The sequence below is a fragment of the Mizuhopecten yessoensis genome, unplaced genomic scaffold (genome assembly GCF_002113885.1).
Source record: "Mizuhopecten yessoensis strain PY_sf001 unplaced genomic scaffold, ASM211388v2 scaffold6025, whole genome shotgun sequence".
In the NCBI taxonomy this organism is placed as follows: domain Eukaryota; kingdom Metazoa; phylum Mollusca; class Bivalvia; order Pectinida; family Pectinidae; genus Mizuhopecten; species Mizuhopecten yessoensis.
In genome coordinates this window covers 35,971-48,279 of record NW_018406342.1, presented here as the reverse complement: position 1 = coordinate 48,279, position 12,309 = coordinate 35,971, and the positions used below count along the sequence as shown (strand labels likewise).

The 12,309-nt window shown below is 43.9% G+C and overlaps 1 protein-coding gene across 1 annotated transcript; it reads right to left on the bottom strand.

Annotated features, from left to right (window-relative positions):
- Positions 1–2,597: 2,597 nt before the first annotated feature.
- On the bottom strand, positions 2,598–3,619 carry LOC110451449 (hyphal wall protein 1-like; the record flags this gene model as incomplete). The annotated part of the gene is made up of 1 exon (XM_021499466.1): positions 2,598–3,619. A coding segment is annotated over one exon (1,022 nt), but the record flags the coding sequence as incomplete, so codon positions are not given.
- Positions 3,620–12,309: the final 8,690 nt, after the last annotated feature.

The following is a 12,309-nucleotide window of genomic DNA, read 5'->3' as shown; positions in this document are numbered from 1 at the left end:
TTTTATCACGAAATAGAATACCGAACGTTTCAATCAGTTCCAACTGGTGTTTCGTATTAGTGCGTCAATTTCTCCGCTGTCACGGCTTTCATATTTTATATTGGACAGGCGCACGCGTCGAAACAAGTCCGAGACATCGAACCTTTTGAAGTTTTTTTTTTATTTATGAATACCAGTTAAGTGTTTCTTAATTGAGTTGGATAGTGAATAAGAACGGCGGTTATACTGTAAAGAGTATTGGGGTTTCATGTAATCCGCGGCCTTTGTGTAAGCGATGCACCAATCATATGGAATGAGTAAATAGCCTTTGAATGTTGGTGTAATTTACGACTGTACATTTATGTATGTGGCGGCAAAAGACACCGTGTCTGAAGTGTGATGGGCATCCCTGTCCGTGTCTGACCCGGTCTTACGTAAGTCTATCAATCACCAGCCGTCTTCCTTTCAATTACTAAAAACCAAAGATGAAAACATTGTGTGAGAACCGCAAAATGCAGTTGTATTCCTAGAAGATATTGAAAAAAACCTGTTGGGGACAATCTATTCTTGGACGAACTGACAACGATCTTGATTATCCGGACGGACACATCTCTTATCACTTTGTGCACTGACAGACATAAATATCTATATAGACGAATTAGTAATGGCGAACGGAAACCTAGTCGCAACCCAATGCTATTCGGACTTGCTGACGGACAACAAGTTATCGCACATTTGTATACGGACGTGTTGACGGACAACAAGTTATCGCACATTGGCGAAAATTGTACTGGCACACCCTGATCCTGACTCCTGTAATGGTGCATAGTCACCCATGGTCTCTATACGGACGCACATAGATGATGGACACAAGAACGTACACGGTTCGCTTATGATTTTGTTATTCATTTTTACAAAGGGACACAAAGATGAATGGCGGTCTTCAATATCCTATCTACAGAAGACTGACCACAGGAACTAGCCTTTTTTTGCCATAACCGTTCGTAGTATGACGCCGGGAGCAGCATAGATCGACAGGAAAATATTTTTCTTTAACTTGATGTATGATTTGCCATAAATCATGCAGTAAAATTTTCGGTAAACTTCATGAAACATCGAAAAATGGTCGAATTTCAGTTGATCGGACACTGCTGTCCACGGGATGACACGCTACATCCCCAGTGGGTAGCGCAAAACACCCCCATGTCCGCTATTCACTGTCGGCACAGTGTTTCTACGATAGGAAACAAACTTACAGCGTACTTGTATGATAGTTCATGGCCTAACATTATCATGTCGGACACCCGGGTCCAGTTTTCAAGCTGGTCAGGCTGACGATCGGAAATCTGAACACAGCCTGCCATTTTCTCTAACTTTTGTGACCTCGACGCTGATTGGCTTCTAAATTTAACGGATCAATCGGCGCCGAGGTCACAAAAGTTAGAGAAAATGGCAGGCTGTGTTCAGATTTCCGATCGTCAGCCTGTTTCATAAAGTCTACCGAAAATTATACATCAGATTAAAGAAAAAAAACCACTTGGGGGACGGAGTTAACAACCTTGATTATACATGTATTATAGGTGTATTGACAGACGAGGCTAGTACATGTGGACTGACGAAACCTCGTGTCACGGACACAAAAATACACATCGCTCGTACTGACAGTTGACGGAGACGCGGATGAAGGACGAACATATTTTTTAGTAGATTTATATACAGACGGAGTTAAAATATAAATATTAACAGAATTTGTTATAGCTATCAATGTGGGATAATGCATGATAAGTGTCCCGTAATTAACTTTCTGCATTGCACGTTCTTTTCCTTGGTCTCGAAGTACGGCAGGCTCCCAGACAAGGAATAATTTCAGAACACTTCTGAGATCTGACAAATTAGAGAAGACCAGTGGGGTTTTCTAAACAGTAGGACTTCGCGTACGTCACCACGCCGGCTGCCCATGTTCGTGAGGTGATACATCACGCGGGAAGCGGCCTATCTACAGCAGCTAGATGACGTGGTACTATACAGCTGGCCGAAGTGACCGTGTGTTGACGTTACGGAGCGCCAAACCGAGCAATGAAATTGGGGAAAAATTAATGATTGCATGACTGAACTACAGTCCTCGCCGAATTCGTCGGGGAGAGAAGTATAGAAGGCCGGCACGTCGGGTAGAGCAGTATAGAAGGCTGGCACGTCGGGTAGAGAAGTATAGAAGGCAGGCACGTCGGGAAGAGCAGTATAGAAGGCAGGCACGCCGGGGAGAGAAGTATAGAAGGCAGGCACGTCGGGTAGAGCAGTATAGAAGGCCGGCACGTCGGGTAGAGCAGTATTGAAGGCCGGCACGTCGGGAAGAGCAGTATAGAAGGCCGGCACGACGGGTAGAGACGTATAGACCGTCGGGTAGAGCAGTATAGAAGGCAGGCACGTCGGGTAGAGCAGTATACAAGGCCGGCACGTCGGGTAGAGAAGTATAGAAGGCGGGCACGTCGGGTAGAGAGGTATAGAAGGCAGGCACGTCGGGTAGAGAAGGATAGAAGGCCGGCACGTCGGGTAGAGAAGTATAGAAGGCGGGCACGTCTGGTAGCGAAGTATAGAAGGCAGGCACGTCGGGTAGAGCACTATAGAAGGCCGGCACGTCGGGTAGAGAAGTATAGAAGGCGGGCACGTCTGGTAGCGAAGTATAGAAGGCAGGCACGTCGGGTAGAGCAGTATTGAACGTCGGGGTGAGCAGTATAGAAGGCCGGCACGTCGGGTAGAGCAGTATTGAAGGACGGCACGTCGGGAAGAGCAGTATAGAAGGCCGGCACGACGGGTAGAGACGTATAGACCGTCGGGTAGAGCAGTATAGAAGGCAGGCACGTCGGGTAGAGCAGTATAGAAGGCCGGCTCGTCGGGTAGAGAAGTATAGAACGTCGGGTAGAGAAGTATAGAACGTCGGGGAGAGCAGTATAGAAGGCAGGCACGTCGGGCAGAGAAGTATAGAAGGCCGGCACGGCGGGGAGAGAAGTATAGAAGGCCGGCACGTCGGGTAGAGCAGTATTGAAGGCCGGCACGTCGGGAAGAGCAGTATAGAAGGCCCGCACGTCGGGTAGAGAAGGATAGAACGTCGGGTAGAGCAGTATAGAAGGCCGGCTCGTCGGGTAGAGAAGTATAGAACGTCGGGTAGAGAAGTATAGAACGTCGGGTAGAGCAGTATAGAAGGCTGGCACGTCGGGTAGAGAACTATAGAAGGCAGGCACGTCGGGAAGAGCAGTATAGAAGGCCGGCACGTCGGGGAGAGAAGTATAGAAGGCAGGCACGTCGGGAAGAGAAGTATAGAAGGCCGGCACGTCGGGTAGAGCAGTATTGAAGGACGGCACGTCGGGAAGAGCAGTATAGAAGGCCGGCACGACGGGTAGAGACGTATAGACCGTCGGGTAGAGCAGTATAGAAGGCAGGCACGTCGGGGAGAGCAGTATAGAAGGCAGGCACGTCGGGTAGAGCACTATAGAAGGCCGGCACGTCGGGTAGAGAAGTATAGAAGTATAGAAGGCCGGCACGTCGGGTAGAGCAGTATTGAAGGACGGCACGTCGGGAAGAGCAGTATAGAAGGCTGGCACGTCGGGGAGAGCAGTATAGAAGGCAGGCACGTCGGGTAGAGCTGTATAGAAGGCAGGCACGTCGGGTAGAGCAGTATACAAGGCCGGCACGTCGGGTAGAGAAGTATAGAAGGCAGGCCCGTCGGGTAGAGAAGTATAGAAGGCAGGCACGTCGGGAAGAGAAGTATAGAAGGCCGGCACGTCGGGTAGAGCAGTATAGAAGGCAGGCACGCCGGGGAGAGAAGTATAGAGGCACGAGTCTATAGCCACGATTATATTATTTACTGGACGGTTAATGAGTTCGTGTTTATAAGTAGGTCATTCTATGCCGTGCATGCTGCTATCCCGCATATAAAACAGTATCCGATACTACACACATCACACTATAGGGATAAATTCGATAATCACGCTGAGCTAGCGCCGTCTACTACACGTGTAACAAACCCTAAGTCACACTTAGCACAATCTGCTACCTCGTGGCCCACAATCTTTTAAGTCAATATCTCATGAACAATAACTGACATTTTGGCATTTGCATAAAATGCTGTACTTTGTCATAATGATTGTCGCAAAAGTTAGCAACACTTTATTTGACTGAAATAATAAATATGTCGGAAAGCCGAGGCGTAGTAATGAAATCATGTAATGTCCCTTATGTTGTTACGGCGAATTCGGTGTAGCTAACGCACATAATGGGGCTATATCGGAAGTCTCGCGCAACTTCGTTACCGTCACAGGATCCGATGACGCAGATTCCGTATCGAGCTGTCGTGACTATGAGGACGGCTGGTGAGGTTTTCTAGATTGACTGATATTACTTATACACTCGCTCCTAATCATGTGAGTCTGGCGTCCGTATAAATTGCATGTATTACATTTGCTGTTGGCATTGTTCGTCTAGAGTAATTATTGATTTTTAATTACATACTGAAAAGATAGATAATATTTCCGTTTTAATTGCAGAAAAAAGTGCGATGTCTGTCTATATCGTCCTTAATCTTCCATAGAGAGAAATCGTCCCACTGCCCATCCTTAATTAACACACAGTTTGGCATTGTCCGTTCTTTACTAGCACATTTGATAGGAATATAGTTATCAATTAGAGCTAGTTTTGACAACAGGCGTATTTTCGTAATTTTTACAGGATGAACCTGAATTTAAATATGTTTTTCATACGTTTTGTTTCAATTTTCCGAAGGCGAGACCAAACGTACTGATTGCAAAGCCGTAACAGTGTTAGGACTGTAAACTATAAACCACTTACTCCGTGAGACACCGCCCATCTCCTCTCCTGAGACGTTGTTTTAGTCAGCTTATCACTGAATTGGTTATTAAACGTAAGAAATAGCATTGAGACCGCTGGACTATTCCGTACTTTTTGCCATTTGAATTAAGTCTTAACTTGTGTCACTTTATTTGACTTGTCCGCCAGACGGACATTCCTTGACACATAGCGGTGATTTTATAGTACACTGACTGATCACTATGTGTTATTGATTTTAACCTCCTCACTGCTGCGATATCTTGTGGGGATCTGTTTAAATCGCGAGCGCGGTGTATTTTTTCACAAATTAAACGTAAATTGAGTTGAACACACTGGTATACTACAGCTCGTAACTCTAGTGTCAATGCTGACCAGGTTATGTTCAAGATTTAAAACATCAATAAAAAAGTTCTGTAAGTATCCAACATAGACTATTTATATAGACTGCAGATGTTATAATGGCCAGATAGACTTACACACAGTCAAAATGATTGTGAAAACTTCTTTATTCAAATTTAACTACGGATCAGGCATACTTATTATTCCCTCGTGTAAACAAAAGTTCCCCAGCTATTGATGGTGTTTTCTACAACTCTCGTTAGTTAATTTTCAAATTGTACAACGCTACGAGGTTTACCGAGTGTCTTTTACAACGAAAAATTAAGTAATGAGAGTTAGACAGACATGATAACCAGCCATCAACAATTAGGTGATATTTTAAAATGATATCTCCGTGAATCTCGTGGGTTTATCTAAATAATCACGTGTGAGGAAACCTAGAGTGGTTGTTGTAGAGGGGAAATAGATAGAGGTTATGGGAGTGATGAAACCTATAGTGATTGTGGGAGTAAAGACACATATAGTGGTTATGGGAGTGAGGGAACAAATAGTGGTTGTTGGAGAGAGGAAACCTATAGTAGTTGGAGTGAGGAAACCTGTATTGGTTGTAGGAGTGATGAAACCTTCAGTGGTTGTGGGAGTGAGGAAACCTAAAGTGGTTGTTAGAGAGAGGAAACCTATAGTAGTTGTGGGAGTGAGGACTCCTGTATTGGTTGTAGGAGTGAAGAAACCTACAGTGGTTGTTAGAGAGAGAGGAAACCTATAGTAGTTGTTGGAGTGAGGACTCCTGTATTGGTTGTAGGAGTGAGGAAACCTACAGTGGTCGTGGAAGTGAGGAAACCTACAGTGGTTGTGGGAGTTAAGAAAGATACAGTGGTTATGGGAGTGAGGACTCCTGTATTGGTTGTAGGAGTGAAGAAACCTACAGTGGTTGTTAGAGAGAGGAAACCTATAGTAGTTGTGGGAGTGAGGACTCCTGTATTGGTTGTAGGAGTGAGGAAACCTACAGTGGTTGTTGGAGTGAGGAAACCTACAGTGGTTGTGGAAGTGAGGAAACCTACAGTCGTTGTGGGAGTGAGGAAACCTACAGTGGTTGTTAGAGAGAGAGGAAACCTATAGTAGTTGTGGGAGTGAAGAAACCTTCCGTGATTATGGGAGTAAAGACACATATAGTGGTTATGGGAGCGAGGGAACATATAGTGGTTGTTGGAGAGAGGAAACCTATAGTGGTTGTGGGAGTGAGGAAACATATAGTGGTTGTGGGAGTGAGGAAACATATAGTGGTTATGGGTTTGAGAAACATATAGTGGTTGTTGGAAAGAGGAAACCTACAGTAGTTGTGGGAGTGAGGAAACCTATAGTGGTTGTTGGAGAGAGGAAACCTATAGTAGTTGTGGGAGTGAAGCAACCTATAGTGATTGTAGGAGTGAGGAAGCCTACAGTGGTTGTGGGAGTGAGGAAACCTTCCGTGATTATGGGAGTAAAGACACATATAGTGGTTATGGGAGTGAGGGAATATATAGTGGTTGTTGGAGAGAGGAAACATATAGTGGTTGTGGGAGTGAGGAAACCTGCAGTGGTTGTGGGAGTGAGGAAACATATAGTGGTTGTTAGAAAGAGGAAACCTACAGTAGTTGTGGGAGTGAGGAAACCTGTATTGGGTGTGGGAGTGAAGAAACCTACAGTGATTGTGGGAGTGAAGAAATCACAGTGGTTGTGGGAGTGAGGAAACTTATAGTGGTTGTTGAAGAGAGGAAACCTATAGTAGTTGTGGGAGTGAAGCAACCTATAGTGATTGTAGGAGTGAGGAAGCCTACAGTGGTTGTGGGAGTGAGGAAACCTTCCGTGATTATGGGAGTAAAGACACATATAGTGGTTATGGGAGTGAGGGAACATATAGTGGTTGTTGGAGAGAGGAAACCTATAGTGGTTCTGGGAGTGAGGAAACATATAGTGGTTGTTGAAGAGAGGAAACCTATAGTAGTTGTGGTAGTGAGGACTTCTGTATTGGTTGCGGGAGTGAGGAGACCTACAGTGGTTGCGGGAGTGAGGAAACCTATAGAGGTTGTTGAAGAGAGGAAACCTATAGTAGTTGTAGTAGTGAGGACTCCTGTATTGGTTGTAAGAGTGAGGAAACCTATAGTGGTTGTAGGAGTGAGGAAACCTACAGTGGTTGCGGGAGTGAGGAAACCTATAGTGGTTCTGGGAGTGAGGAAACATATAGTGGTTGTTGAAAAGAGGAAACCTATAGTAGTTGTTGGAGTGAGGAAACCTGTATTGGTTGTAGGAGTGAGGAAACCTACGGTGGTTGTGGGAGTGAAGAAATCTACAGTGGTTGTGGGAGTTAAGAAAGATATATAGTGGTTATGGGAGTGAGGTAACATATAGTGGTTATGGGAGTGAAGAAACCTATAGTGGTTGTGGGAGTGAGGAAACCTACAGTGGTTGTGGAAGAGAGGAAACCTTTAGTGGTTTTGAAGTGAGGAAACATATAGTGGTTATGGGAGTTAGGTAACATATAGTGGTTATTGGAGTGTGGGACCCTATAGTAGTTGTTGGAGTGAGGAAACCTATAGCGGTTGTGGGAGTGAGAAAACCTACAGTGGTTGTGGAAGAGAGGAAACCTATAGTGGTTCTGGGAGTGAGGAAACATATAGTGGTTGTGGGAGTGAGGAAACCTACTGTGGTTGTTGGAGTGAGAAAACTTACCGTGATTGTGGGAGTAAAGACACATATAGTGGTTATTGGAGTGTGGGAACCTATAGTAGTTGTTGGAGTGAGGAAACCTGTATTGGTTGTGGGAGTGAAGAAACCTACAGTGGTTGTGGGATTGAAGAAACCTATAGTGGTTGTGGGAGTGAAGAAACCTACAGTGGTTGTGGGATTGAAGAAACCTATAGTGGTTGTGGGAGTGAGGAAACCTACAGTCGTTGTGGGAGTGAGAAAACCTACAGTGATTGTGGGAGAGGACTCCTGTATTGGTTGTAGGAGTGAGGAAACCTGTATTGGTTGTGGGAGTGAAGAAACCTATAGTTGTTGTGGGAGTGAGGAAACCTACAGTGGTTGTGGAAGTGAGGAAACCTACAGTCGTTGTGGGAGAGAGAAAACCTTCAGTGATTGTGGGAGTAAAGACACATATGGTGGTTATTGGAGTGTGGGAACCTATAGTAGTTGTTGGGGTGAGGAAACCTGTATTGGTTGTAGGAGTGAGAAAACCTACAGTGGTTGTGGGAGTGAAGAAACCGTCAGTGGTTGTAGGAGTGAAGAAACCTACAGTGGTTGTGGGAGTGAAGAAACCTACGGTAGTTGTGGGAGTGAGAAAACCTACAGTGATTGTGGGAGTAAAGACACATATAGTGGTTATTGGAGTGTGGGAACCTATAGTAGTTGTTGGGGTGAGGAAACTTGTATTGGTTGTAGGAGTGAGGAAACCTACAGTGGGTGTGGGAGTGTAGCAACCTACAGTGGTTGTGGGAGTGAAGAAACCTTCAGTGGTTGTAGGAGTGAAGAAACCTACAGTGGTTTTGGGATTGAAGAAACCTATAGTGGTTGTGGGAGGGAAGAAACCTACAGTGGTTGTGGGATTGAAGAAACATAAAGTGGTTGTGGGAGAGAGGAAACCTATAATAGTTGGAGTGAGGAAACCTGTATTGGTTGTAGGAGTGAGGAAACCTGTATTGGTTGTGGGAGTGAAGAAACCTAGTGGTTGTGGGAGTGAGGAAACCTACAGTGGTTCTGGGAGTGAGGAATCCTACAGTGGTAGTGAGGAAACCTACAGTGGTTGTGGGAGTGAGGAAACCTACAGTGGTTGTGGGATTGAAGAACCCTCTAGTGGTTGTGGGAGCGAATAAACCTAGTGGTTGTGGGATTGAAGAAATCTATAGTGGTTGTGGGCGTGAGAAAACCTATAGTGGTTGTGGGAGTGAAGAAACCTATAGTGATTGTTGGAGTGAAGAAACCTAGTGGTTGTGGGAGTGAGGAAACCTACAGTGGTTTTGGGAGTGAGGAAACATATAGCGGGTATGGGAGTGAGGTAACATATAGTGGTTGTTGGAAAGAGGAAACCTATAGTAGTTGTGGAAGTGAAGAAACCTGTATTGGTTGTGGGTGTGAAGAAACCTACAGTGATTGTGGGATTGAAGAAACCTATAGTGGTTATGGGAGTGAAGAAACCTAAAGTGATTATGGGTTTGAAGAAACCTACAGTGGTTGTGGGATTGAAGAAACGTAGTGGTTGTGGGAATGAGGAAACGTATAGTGATTGTGGGACTAAAGACACATACAGTGGTTATGGGAGTTAGGGAACCTATAGCGGTTATGGGAGTGAGGAAACTTGTGGTGACTGTGGGAGTGACGAAACTTGTAGTGACTGTGGGAGTGAGGAAACCTAAAGTGGTTGTTGGAGTGAGAAAACTTGTAGTGAATGTGAGAGTGAGGAAACCTTCAGTGGTTGTGGGAGTGAGGAAACTTGTAGTAAATGTGGGATTGAGTTAACCTATAGTGGTTGTGGGAGTCAGGAAACTTGTAGTGAATGTGGGAGTGAGGAAACCTATAGTGGTTGTGGGAGTATGGAAACCTGTATTGGTTGTTGGAGTGAAGAAACTTAGTGGCTGTGGGAATGGGGAAACCTATAGCGGTTGTGGGATTGAGGAAACTTATAGTGGTTGTGAGAGTGAAGAAACCTAAAGTGGTTATGGGAGTGAGGAAACATAAAGTGGTTGTGGGAGTGAAGAAACCTATAGTGGTTGTGGGAGCGAAGAAACCTATAGTGGTTGTGTGAGTGAGGAAACATAGTGGTTGTGGGATTGACGAAATCTATAGTGGTTGTGGGCGTGAGTAAACCTATAGTGGTTGTGGGAGTGAAGAAACCTATAGTGGTTGTGGGAGTGAGGAAACATAGTGGTTGTCGGATTGAAGAAACCATGTGGTTATGGGATTGAAGAAACCTGTAGTTGTTGTGGGAGTGAGGAAACCTATAGTGGTTGTGGGAGTGAGGAAACCAATAGTGGTTGTGGGAGGGAGGAAACCTGTATTGGTTGTGGGGGTGAGAAAACCTACAGTGGTTGTGGAAGTGAGGAAACCTACAGTCGTTGTGGGAGTGAGGAAACTTGTAGTAAATGTGGGATTGAGTTAACCTATAGTGGTTGTGGGCGTGAGTAAACATATAGTGGTTGTGGGAGTGAAGAAACCTATAGTGATTGTGGGAGTGGGTAAACCTTCAGTGGTTGTTGTAGTGAAGAAACTTGTAGTGACTGTGGGAGTGAGCAAACATAAAGTGATTGTGGGGTTGAGGAAACCTATAGTGGTTGTGGAAGAAAAAATGTGTTATGGGTGTTCATGTTGCTCTCTATTGGTACACAAATGTGCAGTTCATAGGCTTTTTATTTGAATACTGAAAAGAGTCTTTTTCGAACATTTATGATTGTATGTAACACATTAAAACTTAGTGATGCGTTATATTATGCGTTATTTTAATGCGTTATATTAAAACAACAAACATTTGCAGGATTTATAATTCTTTGATAGTCGTAATATAAATATGCAATTTTNACCCCCCACCCCCCACCCCCTTTATCTACTACGTACGCCAATTGTTTAACTGTCATTGCGTCCACTATATCGGGTGGGAGGTTGTTCCATATGTTAATAGTTCCATGAGTGAACGTCTTCAGATTTCTACACTAAGAAACACCAATCTTTAATTGGTGATACCTCAGACATCAATGCAATTATTTGTAAACATTGAAATGTGTGACGTAAGAATGTATGACTTAAGAATGAGTGATGGAAAATTGGTTGGTTAGTTGTGTAGTGTTTAATTAACAGTATGTGTACTATTTACTCTACCCTTGACCAGCTTGGGTGGAGTGACGGAAGAATTTGTGACTTAAGAATGAGTGACGGAAGAATTTGTGACTTACGAATGAGTGACGAGAGAATTTGTGACTTAAGAATGAGTGACGGAAGAATTTGTGACTTAAGGATGAGTAAAGGAAATATATGTGACTTAAGAATGAGTGACGGAAGAATTTGTGACTTAAGAATGAGTAACGGAAGAATTTGTGACTAAAGAATGAGTGACGGAAGAATATGTGACTTAAGAATGAGTGCCGGAAAATTATGTGACTTAAGAATGAGTGACGAGAGAATTTGTGACTTAAGAATGAGTGACGGAAAATTATGTGACTTAAAAATGAGTGACGGAAAATTATGTGACTTATGTATACATGTTACGTGTTACCTAAGAAAGTATGGAAAAGAAGAATGGGTGACATACATGAAAGGAAAACATAACATAAGAACAGAATAATGTGACATGTGTGATACAAGAATGGTCTCGTTGATAACGTCCAGGTAGTTCTGAATTATTGGATAAAGCCAATAAAAATCACGGAATATTACTAAAGCACTAATCGTGTATTTTCCGCGAAGTAACAATTTCTAGACAGTAATGTAACGTCGATAGAGAGAGAGGGCCGCGTGACGCTGGTCTTACAAACCACAATAACACTGAGGAGAGGCGAGCATATTTGTATTTCCTTGTCCTAAACTATTAATACACTTACCAGCCAACAGGAACTGGCATATTGTAGCCAAAGCGATACCACACATATGGTTTCGGAACGCTCGGCCGCTCGTTACCACACATCCCATACACAAGCCAATTAATGTCTTTAACACTCACCGCTCGCCTAAAACTATCATGGTTAGCCATGCTTCGTAACCCCGCGCTTCAATCAGTCCCCATGAAGCTGGGTACTTGTAAAACACGCGGTACTTTTAATACGTCTTACTACATACGCGGTACTTTGCGTTGTATTCTATCTAATGTGTTTTCATTGTGTTTATCATCTTGATACGAAAAGGTCTCTTACGGAAAAGAGTTGTTATAAAGTGCGAAAAATGGTTTTGATCCATACATCATAAAATTGGTGACGGAAACCAGAAGTCAGTTAGTGTGAAACACGATTGATATAAAATTAACTATTGAATGATGTTACACAACGGTCAAGCGACAGAGGTCATTCTCTTAAAACTGTAACCCATCGTTGTAAAATCACGGTGAGGAAGAACAGTTTTCTGCTACAAACCGCGGGTTTATAATAACTTTCTAAAACAAGTCGCGCATGTACTTCATGAGAACTGTTT